The following is a 14,941-nucleotide window of genomic DNA, read 5'->3' on the forward strand; positions in this document are numbered from 1 at the left end:
AGATCTTGTTCTTGTTCATGTGTCTGATGGCCGAGGGGAAAAAAACTGTTCAGGTGGCGGGAGGTGTGGGTCTGGATGGACCGTAGTCTCCTGCCTGTGGGGAGAGGGGAAAATAGTTTGTGTCCAGGGTGAGAAGAGTCAGCTGTGATCCGACCCACATGCCTCCTGGTCCTGGAGGTATGGGAGCTTGCAGCCAATCACCTTCTCAGCAGCACATACCATGCGCTGCAGTCGATGCTTATCCTGGACTGTGGTGCCGGGTAACCACACGGTGATGGAGGAGGTGAGGATGGACTCGATGATGGCTGAATAAAACTGCACCAGCATCTTGGTCGGCACCTTAAGTTTCCTCAGCTGCCGCAGGAAGTACATCCTCTGCTGGGCCTTCTTGATGAGGGCGCTGATGGTCGGCTCCCACTTGAGGTCTTGGGTGATGGTGATGCCCAAGAAATGGAAGGAGTCCACAATGGAGACAGGGGTGGGAGAGTCAATCAGGGTGAGGGGGGATGGTGGGGCTGTGACTTTCCTGAAGTCCATGATCATCTCCACTGTTTTCTGGGCGTTCAGTTCCCGCCAGGATCTTTGGGTCCACTGGTCCTTTATTCAGCTCCCTCTCATATGGACCAGTTGCGGTGATTGCAGATTGTCCCCGGCTGCGGCGACACGTGGGCGCGGTCTGAGCGGCAAACGCGGGGCCGTGTCCTGTGGAGCCTCAAGGAGCTCCCACAGAAGAGGGAGAAAAGGGAGAAGCAGACTCCGCATGCGCCGTAACAGATCACACAATTCCCAAACAGGCTGAGTATTTTGAAGTTTCAGGAACAGTTTAACTCAGATGAAAAATGTTGTGGAACTTTGAAGAACGTCCCATTGACTTCAATAGGAATTTGCCCCAAATTTTGGAATTTCTGGAAAAGCGGGAATTTTTTTGAACATGGTAAAAAAACGTGAATGGTCTGAATGAGTAGATGTATGTTGAAGTAGAAGAATTCCGAAAACAATTTTCACCACCCTTAACAATCCGCATCAGCTTAATGTGATAACTGCAGGTTGGAACAATAGGAATGAGGCCGTTTTAAAATTCCGCGGGAGCACCGCATTATTCCAAACAAGGGTCACGCGTGGTCCTCCACATGCTATACAGTCTGGAACATGCAGGTCACACCGGGTGGGGGATTAAAATTGTCCACTTGAGGGTGTTTGCTCGGTATTAATCCTGCGATAAGACTGCAGAGTGGTTCTTTTAACATGCATTGGCTGGAAGGGGTGGGTGGTCTCCAACAGCTTGGGCGTGATAAGAACACATATATATGATCCAATAATATCAGAACAATATTTTTGATGCAGGTTTTTATTGTTGGGTGTTGTGACTTTAAACCCAAGTGTGCATTGAGTGTACATGAAGCATCTACAAAACACCAAAACCAGTGAAGTCGGCACATTGTGAAAATCGTGAAGAAAAACAATGATTTGCAAATCCTTTTCAACTTATTTTCAATTGAATAGACTGCAAAGACAAGATATTTAATGTTTGAACTGGAAAACGGAATTCGATGCCTGCAACATGTTTCAAAAAAGCTGGCACGAGTGGCAAAAAAGACTGAGAAAGTTGAGGAATGCTCATCAAACACTTATTTGGAACAACCCGCAGTTGACCAGGCTAATTGGGAACAGGTGGGTGCCATGGTTGGGTATGAAAGCAACTTGCATGTAATGGTCAGTCATTCACAATCAAGGATGGGACGAGGGTCACTACTTTGTGAAGAAATGCGTGGGCAAATTGTTTAAGAACAACATTTCTCAACCAGCTATTATTATGAATTTTGAGATTTCACCATCTACTGTCCTTAATATCATCAAAATGTTCAGATAATCTGGAGAAATCACTCCACGTAAGCAGCAAGGCTGAAAACCAACATTGAATGCCCGTGACTTCCGATCCCTCAGGCGGTACCGCCTCAAAAACAGACATCAGTGTGTAAAGGATATCACCACAAGGGCTCAGGAACATTTCAGAAAACCAGTCAGTAACTACAGTTTGTTGCTACATCTGCAAGTGCAACGCAAAACTCTACAACCAAGGCCAAAGCCATTTATCAACAGCACCCAAAAATGCCGCCGGCCCGGAGCTCATCTAAGATTGACTGATGCAAAGTGGAAAAGTGTTCTGTGGTCTGACGAGTCCACATTTCAAATTTCTTTGATACTCTGTGGACGCAGTTTCCTCCGGACCAAAAAAGAAACGAACCATCCGAATTGTTTTGGGCACAAAGTTCAACAGCCAGCATCTGTGATGGTATGGGGGTGTATTAGTGCCCAAGGCATGGGTAACTTACACATCTGCGAAGGCACCATAAACGCTATAAGGTACATACAGGTTTTGGAACAACATATGTTGAAAAACATTTCTCAACCAGCTATTATTAGAAATTTTGGGATTTCACCATCTACTGTCTTTAATATCATCAAAAGGTTCAGATAATCTGGAGAAATCACTCCACGTAAGCAGCAAGGCTGAAAACCAATATTGAATGCCCGTGACTTTCGACCCCTCAGGCGGTACTGCCTCAAAAACAGACATCGGTGTGTAAAGGATATCACTACATGGGGTCAGGAACACGTCAAAAAACCACTGTCAGTAACTACAGTTCGTCACTACATCTGTAAGTGCAAGTTAAAACTCTACTATGCAAAGCGGAAGCCATTTATCAACAACACCCAGAGACGCTGACAGCTTCAATGGGCCCTAGCTCACCCAAGATGGACAGATGCAAAGTGTAAAATGTGGTCTGATGAGTCCACATTTAAATTGTGGACGTTGTGTCCCCCGGAAAAAAGAGGAAAAGAACAATCCGGATCGTTATAGGGGCAAAGTTCAAAAGCCAGCTCCTGTGATGGTATAAGGGTGTATTAGTGCCCAAAGCATGGGTAACTTACACATCTGTTAAGGCACCATTTGTGTTTCTGGTTTTGGAGCAACATATGTTGCCGTCCAAGCAATGTTATCATGGACGCCCCTGCTTATTTCAGCCAGACAATGCCAAGCCACATGTTACAACAGCGTGGCTTCATAGTAAAAGAGTGCGGGTACTGAACTGGCCTGCCTGTAGTCCACACCTGTCTCCCATTGAAAATGTGTGGCGCAATATGAAGCCTAAAATACCACAACGGAGACCCCGGACTGTTGAACAACTTAAGCTTTACATTAAGCGAGACTGTGAAAGAATTCCACCTGAAAAGCTTCTAATATCGGTCTCCTCAGTTCCCAAATGTTTACTTTGTTGTTAAAAGGAAAGGCCATGTAACACAGTGGTAAAAATGCCTAAGTGCCAAAAAGTTGGCACTTGGGCATTATTAGCAAAAAAAAAAGAAGTTTCTCAGTTCGAACATTAAATATCTTGTCTTTGCAGTCTATTCAATTGAATATAAGTTGAAAAGGATTTGCACATCGGGGGCGGTACCTCTGGATTGGCAGACCGGGGTGGTGGTTCCTCTCTTTAAGAAGGGGGACCGGAGGGTGTGTTCCAACTATCGTGGGATCACACTCCTCAGCCTTCCCGGTAAGGTTTATTCAGGTGTACTGGAGAGGAGGCTACACCGGATAGTCGAAGCTGGGACTCAAGAGGAACAGTGTGGTTTTCGTCCTGGTCGTGGAACTGTGGACCAGCTCTATACTCTCGGCAGGGTTCTTGAGGGTGCATGGGAGTTTGCCCAACTAATCTACATGTGCTTTGTGGACTTGGAGAAGGCATTCGACCGTGTCCCTCTGGAAGTCCTGTGGGGAGTGCTCAGAGAGTATGGGGTATCGGACTGTTTTATTGTGGCGGTCCACTCCCTGTATGATCAGTGTCAGAGCTTGGTCCGCATTGCCGGCAGTAAGTCGAACACATTTCCAGTGAGGGTTGGACTCCGCCAAGGCTGTCCTTTGTCATCGATTCTGTTCATAACTTTTATGGACAGAATTTCTAGGCGCAGTCAAGGCGTTGAAGGGTTCCGGTTTGGTGACCGCAGGATTAGGTCTCTGCTTTTTGCAAATGATGTGGTCCTGATGGCTTCATCTGACCGGGATCTTATGCTCTCACTGGATCGGTTCGCAGCCCAGTGTGAAGCGACCGGAATGAGAATCAGCACCTCCAAGTCCGAGTCCATGGTTCTCGCACGGAAAAAGGCGGAGTGCCGTCTCCGGGTTGGGGAGGAGACCCTGCCCCAAGTGGAGGAGTTCAAGTACCTAGGAGTCTTGTTCACGAGTGAGGGAAGAGTGGATCGTGAGATCGACAGGCGGATCTTCAGTAATGCGGACGTTGTACCGATCCGTTGTGGTGAAGAAGGAGCTGAGCCGGAATGCAAAGCTCTCAATTTACCGGTCGATCTACGTTCCCATCCTCACCTATGGTCATGAGCTTTGGGTCATGACCGAAAGGATAAGATCACGGGTACAAGCGGACGAAATGAGTTTCCTCCGCCGGGTGCCGGGACTCTCCCTTAGAGATAGGGTGAGAAGCTCTACCATCAGGGAGGAACTCAAAGTAAAGCCGCTGCTCCTCCACATCGAGAGGAGCCAGATGAGGTGGTTCGGGCATCTGGTCAGGATGCCACCCGAACGCCTGCCGAGGGAGGTGTTTAGGGCACGTCCAACCGGTAGGAGGCCACGGGGAAGACCCAGGACACGTTGGGAAGACTATGTCTCCCAGCTGGCCTGGGAACGCCTCGGGATCCCCCGGAAAGAGCTAGACAAAGTGGCTGGGAAGAGGGAAGTCTGGGTTTCCCTGCTTAGGCTGTTGCCCCCGCGACCCGACCTCAGATAAGCGGGAGTAGATGGATGTAAGGATATATTCTGTTTATATTTATTGAATTACACAACGTGCCAAATTCTCTGGTTTTGTAAACACAGCAGATGCCTTTGATTACAAGACCATCATCATTGTCTACAAATAGCCCTGACATTTACAAGATTGTCCTTCTGCTGTTGCTCTCTTATATTTAGTCCTTCTTCTTCTTTGTATCGTGTTCTTTCTAGTCCTTTAATTGCCCTTTTACCCCATACCCCCCAATCCCCATTTTAGCACAGCTTTGCCTCCTCGTTTATTGATCTTTCTCCTCCTCGCTCATCGGTATGCCCGCGCATGGCCGTCCGTCTTCACCGGCCGAGGGAGCAAAAAAAAAAAACGGCCGTGAGAGAGTCACTGCTGAGCAGCCCAGACAGAACCCAGCTGGGAGGGTCAGGACCCTAAATGACCATCCAGCCACGGCTACGCTCAATAAGTCACACATGCTCTTTTCCATGATGGCAGGTGCACCAGGTCATGGGCCTTCTCCAGCCTGAGGGGAGGAGGTTCAGAAGTGGACAGAATGACAAAAGAGAGGCTAAGGTCTAAAAAAAAATGCAGTATTTAGTGATTCAGCGTCAGGATAATAACAGTATAAGTCTTACCTTGTTTTGAGTAGACAATATTGTTGTAAATATCATCATAATCAGTTTGTATTATTCAATTTATCTAGCTCATCTATCAATATTTAAAAAGAATAAATAAATAAATATTTTTTTTAATACCCCTTGATGATTACATCATCAAAAACACACAGAAATGAAAAGCAAAGAGAGATGATCTGTTTGATCATCACACAGATTTTTAAATAGTCTGGAATTCTGTTTTGTGATTATTGGCGTTAGAATGTCATTGACCTGTGACATCGTCAAACGAATCAGGTCCTTTGAACGACTCTTTTAAGTGAACGATGAGAACCGATTCTCAGTTTGTTTGGGAGCCGTTTTTTTATCCACATACAAATTTTGCGTCGAAAATGACCAGTTTGGACGAAAAAATTAGTCAGAGTTAAAGGAAACTTTTTTTTTAATATGTATTTTTTAAGAGAACTATACGTGAAACACATATTTTTTAAGTGTATGTATCTTTTTTTAAAAATATTTATTTACATTTGGATTCACTTTTCAGGTTTATTTTTTTTAAAGGCAACTAGTTTCGGCGTACACACACCAGGTATGGCTGTTGAATTTTACACTCTTATTATGTCCTAATTTTTACTGCAGTTGTATTTATATATTTTTTTATACCTGTTACTGCATTTCATTTGTACTTATTATCTATAAAATGATTTTCTATATTGTTAAATGCTATGAAAACATAGCACTGGCTTTTTGAATGTAGCAAGGGTCCCCATATATATATATATATATATATATATATATATATATATATATATATATATATATATATATCCATCCATCCATCCATTTCTACCGCTTATTCCCTTTCGGGGTCGTGGGGGGCGCTGGCGCCTATCTCAGCTACAATCGGGCGGAAGGCGGGGTACACCCTGGACAAGTCGCCACCTCATCGCAGGGCCAACACAGATAGACAGACAACATTCACACTCACATTCACACACTAGGGCCAATTTAGTGTTGCCAATCAACCTATCCCCAGGTGCATGTCTTTATATATATATATATATATATATATATATATATATATATATATATATATATATATATATATACATATATATATATATATATACATATATATATATATATATATATGTATATATATATAGGTGTGGGAAAAATCACAAGACTACTTCATCTCTACAGAACTGTTTCATGAGGGGTTCCCTCAATCATCAGGAGATTCTGGTCAGGATGTATATATATATATATATATATATATATATATATATATATATATATATATATATATATATATGAAATCTCCTGATGATTGAGGGAACCCCTCATGAAACAGTTCTGTAGAGATGAAGTAGTCTTGGAATTTTTCCCACATATAAATATATATATATATATATATATATAAATATATATATATATATATATATATATATATATATATATATATATATATATATATATATATATATATATATATATATATATATATATATATATATATATATATATATTCCTCGCGCACTAATTGACTGAAAAAGTGCGATGATGTCACGTTATCGATGGGAAAATGCATTTTGGGAGACACAGAGAGTAACAAGCGGTAGAAAATGGATTAGAAAGGACAGATTTGTGTGACAATCATTGGTACTTTAATTTCCACTTAAAAAAAAATAATAATTTTGAATGATAGCATTTTTTTTTTAAAACTACCAACTTCCTGTGGGCCTGATTTTGGACGCTGGCAGGCCGGATCCGGCCCGCGGGTCGTAGTTTGAGGGCCCCTGGTTTATAGTGAAAACACAACAACAAATAAAATGATGTCCAATTTTTCTGAATAACTCCCACCGTTAAAGTAATAATTACGTATGTCAAATTATTGTCATCTACATATTATTGTAAAACTTTTACGGGTGATTGTTTTCTTGATTTAAAAAAAAAACAAACACACTCTTTACAAACAAAAGAACGAGCCAGTCTGTTGAACGGCTCTCTTAAAGAACGGCTCCTCAAGATCTGACTCCTTTCAAATATTCATAAATCACATCTCTAATCGATGCTAATCATTCAAATGTTTTTTTTTAAATAATAAAGACTTAATTCTGGGCTCCAAACATTAGTTTTCACTAAAATCTCGCCATTAGGAGAGCTATCGCGAGAAAGACAAATGGGCGTCACGTGATGCGTTGTTATGGAAACGCTTGCTAACACAGCTGGTCGAGTGCGTCCAGGAAACGACAAACTACGAGCGTTTGTTCCTCTCGTATTGGGAAACAAACACTCTAATAACACACACGTTGAATAAGGTAGTCTACCAGTCTGGGTCGCAACCGTCAGGGTAAGTTTTGTCATCTCTAATAATTGATGTTTTTGTCGTCACTATCACCAATTAGCTTACATCATATGTTAGCATGACGTCATATTCGTGTTTCCTTTGGAGACTCCAGCTTTAGTGACGCGTGATTTTGATTTATATAGTAAATATATATATGTCATATTAGTGCTAGGAGTTTTTTCAACACTCTTAAATTCACTTAAATTGTTGTGCCAATTCCACCAAAAAGCTCCAACTTGCCTATTTATTTACTAAATAGTGCTTTCCCAATATTTATTTTTCAGACCTGTGTGCTTTTAAATATATGCCTGTTGCAGGTGAGTTTGTCTGCCTTTTTTACTTTCAATATGTCTTTATTTACTTAACTTTGTTCATGTTTTGGGTGTTACTAGCAGAGGTGTGCATGTTTGCCTATTTTGCATGTTCTTCCTCTTATCTGGCTGCCTTCCATCCATCCCATTTTCTACTGCTTATTCCCTTTTTGTGTCACGGGGGACGCTGGCGCCAATCTCAGCTACAGCTGGTACACCCTGGTACACCCTGGACAAGTCGCCACCTCATCGCAGGGCCAACACAGATAGACAGACAACATTCACACTCACATTCACACACTAGTGTCAATTTAGTGTTGCCAATCAACCTATCCCCAGGTGCATGTCTTTGGAAGTGGGAGGAAGCCGGAATACCCGGAGGGAACCCACGCATTCACGGGGAGGACATGCAAACTCCACACAGAAAGATCCCGAGCCTGGGATTGAACCCAGGACTGCAGGACCTTTGTATTGTGAGGCAGACGCACCAACCCCTCTGCCACCGTGAAGCCCTGGCTGCCTTCCATTATGTCCAATTGGAGACTCTATATCAGGGGTCACCAACGCGGTGCCCGCGGGCACCAGGTAGCCCGTAAGGACCAGATGAGTCGCCCGCTGGCCTGTACTAAAAATAGCTCAAATAGCAGCACTTACCAGTGAGCTGCCTCTATTTTTTATATTGTATTTATTTACTTGCAAGCTGGTCTCGCTTTGCTCGACATTTTTGATTTTAAGAGAGACAAACTCAAATAGGTCTTCACTTGTTTAAATAAATTCATTTATTATTTTAGAAAGACAATTTTAGACAAAAAATACAACTTTAAAAATTTGGTGTTAAACTATTTGTGTAGTTAACTGTCACACCCTCAGTGAGACCTGTAAGGCTGCCGATCAAGTATGCCTTGCATTCACTTATGTGTGTGTAAAAGCCGCATATAGTATGTGACTGGGCCGGGACGCTGATGCATGGAGGGAAAGCGGTTGTGACGAAAGGCTGTAGAGGACGCTAAAGGCAGTGCCTTTAAGGCACGCCACGCCCACACTATTGTTGTCCGGGTGGAAATCGGGAGAAATTTGGGAAAATGGTTGTCCCGGGAGATTTCCGGGAGGTGCACTAAAATTCGGGAGTCCCCCGGGAAAATCGGGAGGGTTGGCAAGTATGCTTGTGATTGGATACTCACCGGGGCTGCTAGCGGATGAATTTGAGAACACACACAGTTGATAGACAGTTGCCATAGCCAATCAGATCACACGTTGTTGACAGTGGCCTCTCTAGGTTGCCTGATAACAAGACTGTAATTGGATACTCAATTTTTATTCCAAAGTGAGTATCCATTCACAAGTTTCAATTAAGCAGGAACCGGGATTTGTTGACCCACAAAGAAGTAGAACAACGTTGATTAGGTGGCAGATATACATTTGCAAGGCCATTTTCAAGAAGGATATTTAAAGAGAAACTACATCTTGTGAGATGATGTTGCCGATGAAATGGGGAAATGCCAGCCATTTTCACTCGAATCAATGGACTACGAGGGGCCATACGGCGTCGTCGAATGGGTGCTACAAATTGTCAGTTCAAATTTTTTATTATTTTATTTTTCATGTTTAATATGTGGGTTTTTTGCAATTTTAATTTTGACAGTACCATATAATATATGTTTTAGTTGCTGATGCAAGTTTATTCATTTTTATTGCTCCAGAAAATCACTTGTTGTCCCACTGTTGGTGGCGATTCAATGCCCAGTAGGGTATAAATGTGTTACTGTATAGTATTTTTCCCACAATGGTCATGTGGGGACATTATGTTATTTTGAGAGGTAATCACTAAAGGCCAAAGTGGAAAACGCACGGCCCGCCACTATGCTTGAATATAGTTCAGACTAGCACTGCTACGCTCAAACTGCTATGCCATGTTGGCTGCATGTTTTTTGACGATTTCTTACTGACATTCAATGAATAGCATCCACTTCTTTTCAGCCAAGAGACAGCTTATATCACGAAAAACTCATAAGCCGAGGTATGTCAGAGGGGCAATGTTGATACCTTACCTTTTAAAATGGAAAATTGACCTAACACCCTTAAGTAGACCACTTCATGTTCTGTTATTAAATAAGGTTTAAGGACATGTGATCATTTCACACATTTCTTATGTCATAAACCCAAACACTCTTTATGTGGTGTTTACAACCATTCACATTTATTTATAGCCTAACCAGGACAGCTGCCAGCAAACGCAATCAGCCGAGCCGTCCACTCGGTCATCAGTGACGGATTACCTGATCCTAAATCATTTATTATTGTTCCGTAGTCTATTACTGACCTAAAAGTCATGACGGAAACAGCAATATTTGCTTTGTCTTTGCCTCAAGGTTCCTCTCGCTGAGTGAAACTTAACAAGCCTCATCATTCCAAAGTCATTACGTTATCAGCTGTGTCGCTGGCACTTCTCAGCTCTACCTAAAATGCCTCACTTAACTAATTTCTCAATAGCCCTTTAAACATTTACTGCCAGGGGTTTTAACCACCCTCCATAGCTTTTGGCGAATATGTCATGCTTTCATTTTTAGAAGGTGATGACAGGGGTGTTGTACTTGGTGTGAATTACTTTAAAATGAGTGTGATCATGCCTGTAATCTCATTATCTTTGGATTTTATTGCAGAAAAAGCCTTTTTGTAAAACAACACAGGAAGAAGAATATACCCGTGCACCCAGCCTAAGAATAAACATGAATCCAAATGAAATTGTGGGGCATCCTAGCAGTAAATCCAAATCATTACAATTCAGTGCCAGGTAAGTTCAGATAACATCACTAAATATATTTTGCCAGCACTTTATATTTATTTTGCTGCAATGCTTTATAGATAAATGCTTACAGTTTAAAAGATAGGAAGAATATAGTGTGATCGGGATACTTCACCATGGCTCCTCGACACTCTTAATGGGAAATGTAGTCCGACTTCCGTTTGTAGTTTCTCATTTGCCAACCAGTAATTGACTAAATTGATGCTTAAGTCCTTCGGTACTTTCCTCCAGTGACTAATTGATGAAAGTATTGATCTGCCATGGCAACAGGGATCCGCAATTGCAGTAGATGGATTGAACATATTGATGAGCGCCTGGCTCACCAATCTGATGGACTGGGCCATTTGTATGATTGACTGTCATTGATTGACTTCATATAAGTGTGTGTGTGTGTGTGTGTGTGTGTGTGTGTGTGCGTTACCATAGGAACCCACAAGGCCTGCAGATAGAGAGTGTGACTCTGGCCCAGCAGGGCAACGTGATGGAAGACATGCTGCAAAAGCTGAAAGAGAGCATGAAAAAAGAGAAAGGCGAGAGGGGGTGAGTGTCAAATATGTTCTGTGTACCAATGGCGGTCTAACCTTAATTCAAAGGTTATATAGATCAATATGTGGAGAGGGCCACAGATGACGCACACATAGGTAATGCGTCTTGAAATACTGTTTGCTTTTTACTGGACTCATGATATGTGAAGTTGTGGGCTACCCGTCCTTATTTTGATACAGAAACCTAGTAAAAAATTGCTGTTTATGTGTAAAACCAAACCATAAAACACTAAAAGTATTAGTATTTGATTTAGCTACTTTATTAAATCATTGGTGTAATTCTACACCCCACGAATAAACACACATTTTTATCTAATGTAAATATCACACAACTCTTGATACATGTTCTTTGTACGTGCAACATCTATGCTGGAGCATATTGCAATGTACAACTTTTCCTAATACGTTTATATTTGTGTATGTATATATCAGACTACAACTTCCATGTTTCTGTAAATAGTTTTACCTCCACCATGAGGTTGTGTACCGTATTTCCTGGGCTATAGAGCGCACCGGTATATAAGCCGCACCCACTAAATTTTAGAAGAAAACACTTATGTGTTTATATGTTAGCCACGCTGTCCTTTAAACTGCAGATGCATACTTTAGGAAATTAGTTATTTAAACATAAATATTTTCTAAATGTTTATTCACACACCTTAATTGTTTCCCAATGGTGTGTGTAACACGGCAGTAAATCGGCTGATAAAAAAAACAAAAAACAGTAGTCATCGTCATGGACCCACGAGCTGTGGAAGCTAGCTCTCCAAACAGCTAAACAGACTTAATCCTTTTATGGTGAATTTAAGAAACTGAAACAATACAAAAAGAATGCCATTGTGGGTTTATAATACTAACACAGACACTCGTAAAACATGTAAACGTGTTAGCTAATGCTAACGACGCTAGCTTTGTTAGATTACGATAGCATGTACAAATAAGCATTAACGCTCCTACGGACATCACACTGGATGGTTTAGTAAGTACGAATTGTTTTAGTTACATTGTAAAACTTACAAATGTGGTTTGGCGTGACGAATGAAGAATAATTTTGAGCAGCAACGATATAGACAGTTTTACCCATTAGAACAAGAAGTACATTTTCAACCCGCAACACCAACGGCGTAGCACAAACAATAACACACATTTTTTGTGTATTTGCTTGTTTGTTTGTTTTTTAAATATTTGCAAAATGGCCACCAGGGAATTAAAATCCATAAACAAGCCGCACCGTTGTATAAGCCGCAGGGTACAAAGCGTAGGAAAATAGTAGCGGCGTATAGTCTGGAATTTAAGGCAATTGCTGGAGTTACGTTAATGGTAAATTAGTTAGTTAGCAACATAACTCAAAAAATTATGGCCGGGCTTTTTGTTTTTTGTCCTGTTGTCTGTTTGTAAGTGACATTGCCAAAAAAAGTTGAAGGCAAATTTTGATTAAACTTGTAGGAAATGTCAGAAATGGGATAAGGAACAAGTGATTAGATTTTGGGGCTGATCTGGATTACCGTCTGGATTCAATATTTTTTTTATAAAGATTTTTTTTGCTTTTGGAAGATAAGAGCCTGGCAGATGTTTGCACTATGTTTAAAAACATAGTGCAAACTTGTGCAAACTGTACTTCTGCGTGGATAAACCTTTTGCCTCCAGGGACCTAAGTGAAAATTAAGGAGCCAGAACACTGCCAGTAAGTTTTGGCATTGAAAAGAAAATGGCATTGTAGAAAAAGTTGTATTGACACTGAAACAAATTATGGAGTTTATATTAAATTAAAAAAAATGCAGACATTGGGAAAAACAGTACTTTTAGTTGATGTTATTTGTATCATTACATGTTTTTCAATGCCAATCTTAATATATTTTTTTTACACATTTATTTCTTTTACGTATCTCAAAAGCATTAATTTCCAGTATGTATCATATAAATACAAAACTCAATAATAACTTAATTTTTTAAGTCAGGATTTTCTAATCTTGTCATTGGTTTAGCAGGCAAACGACCAATCACAAACACGGTTATTTAACTGCTTATTTTAGTATTAGTCTTCCAACTTGAGGATGCCGTAGTAGACTTTAACATTTGCACTACTCTCAACAAAACAGTCACATCATGAGTGGCAGGGCACTTGACTATGAAAAACTGTGGGACAGAGATGTTCAATTGAAGGTTACATGGTCAATCTATACTTTCTTATAATAGACATTTCCTAGTTCACGCAATCAATGTTTATTTATATAGCCCTAAATCACAAATGTCTCAAAGGACTGTACAAACCATTACGACTACGACATCCTCGGAAGAACCCACAAAAGGGCAAGGAAAACTCACACCCAGTGGGCAGGGAGAATTCACATCCAGTGGGACGCCAGTGACAATGCTGACTATGAGAAACCTTGTAGTTGTGATGTTCTGGTTTACAATGTTCCGGCTACCTGAAATAGCATACCGAAAAGCTTCCCTAAAATGTCTACTCTCCTCAGAACAACAGCAGTTCCTATTTGACAAACTCTGCCTGCAACTCTTCAAGCTGTGATTTATAGCCCAGTTGTGCTGTCGTTGTGTATCTGTGTTATGCACTGCTTTGTTTTTCTCCCTGTGCTTGTCCCCTACGTCGCTCTGCTCCCCGAGTGGATGGATGGCTCAACCTTGTGTTAGAGTCAAATCCACTTATATGGGCCCAAAGAATAGTTTAGCAAATTTAGTTTGCCGAAAGAAAGTGTGGTGTAATCACTTTGTGACAAGAACACAGGCAATAATAAAGTCTGTCTGATGGCTTAGAGCGAATGCAGTACATCATTCTGTGATTGGGTCTGCCCAACTTTCTGTTTAAACGTGGCTTTGTCTATTAGGCCTTGAAGGGTTGTAGATACTAGCTCTATTTTGCCTAGTCCTAAACTACCCTTGAGAATGGCTTTTTCCTACTCCTTCTTTGCTGTGCAGTTTATCTTTATTGGCTCTGGTGTTGGGTGGAAACAGCCAGGAGCCTTTATGGTTTAATTACAATCTGCTTTTGTTTTTGTAAATGGTCATTTTGTATTGTAGTTTGTTTGTTTTAGTTTGAAATAAACACATACATAAACAAACACATTTTTCAAACAATGGACACATAAGTGATCACGTCACCACTATAAATAGTTTGTCTTCAACTTATACAAGTTGAAAAACTGATTCGGGTGTTACTATTTAGTGGTCAATTGTACGAAATATGTACTAAACTATGCAATCTACTAATAAAAGTTTCAATCAATCAATCAATGGTGAATTGATTGATTGATTGAAATAAAAGTTTCAATCAATCAATCAATTGTGGATTGATTGATTGATTGAAACTTTTATCAGTAGATTGCCCAGTTCAGTACATATTCCATAGAATTGACCACTAAAAAGTTTTTTAACTTGCTTAAATTGGGGTCCACGTAAATCAATTCATGGTAATACTTGGTTAATATTCAAATTTGAATTGGGTAATGTTTGTGCTTTTTGATTGGTTAAATTATCTGAATTTATGGGCAGAATAGTGGACCTCCC

The 14,941-nt window shown here is 40.9% G+C and overlaps 1 protein-coding gene across 1 annotated transcript in view; it reads left to right on the top strand.

The window, feature by feature from the left end:
- The first annotated feature begins 220 nt into the window (after positions 1-220).
- Positions 221-14,941, top strand: part of zbbx (zinc finger, B-box domain containing) — a 64,664-nt gene continuing 49,943 nt past the window's right edge. The window contains exons 1-6 of the mRNA XM_061918130.1: positions 221-283; positions 643-767; positions 5,289-5,366; positions 8,939-8,963; positions 10,729-10,859; positions 11,298-11,411. Of these exons, the coding sequence (XP_061774114.1) occupies positions 221-283; positions 643-767; positions 5,289-5,366; positions 8,939-8,963; positions 10,729-10,859; positions 11,298-11,411 (536 nt within the window). The remainder of the gene's footprint in view (positions 284-642; positions 768-5,288; positions 5,367-8,938; positions 8,964-10,728; positions 10,860-11,297; positions 11,412-14,941) is intronic.

This window comes from Nerophis ophidion, linkage group LG13 (genome assembly GCF_033978795.1).
Source record: "Nerophis ophidion isolate RoL-2023_Sa linkage group LG13, RoL_Noph_v1.0, whole genome shotgun sequence".
NCBI lineage: Eukaryota > Metazoa > Chordata > Actinopteri > Syngnathiformes > Syngnathidae > Nerophis > Nerophis ophidion.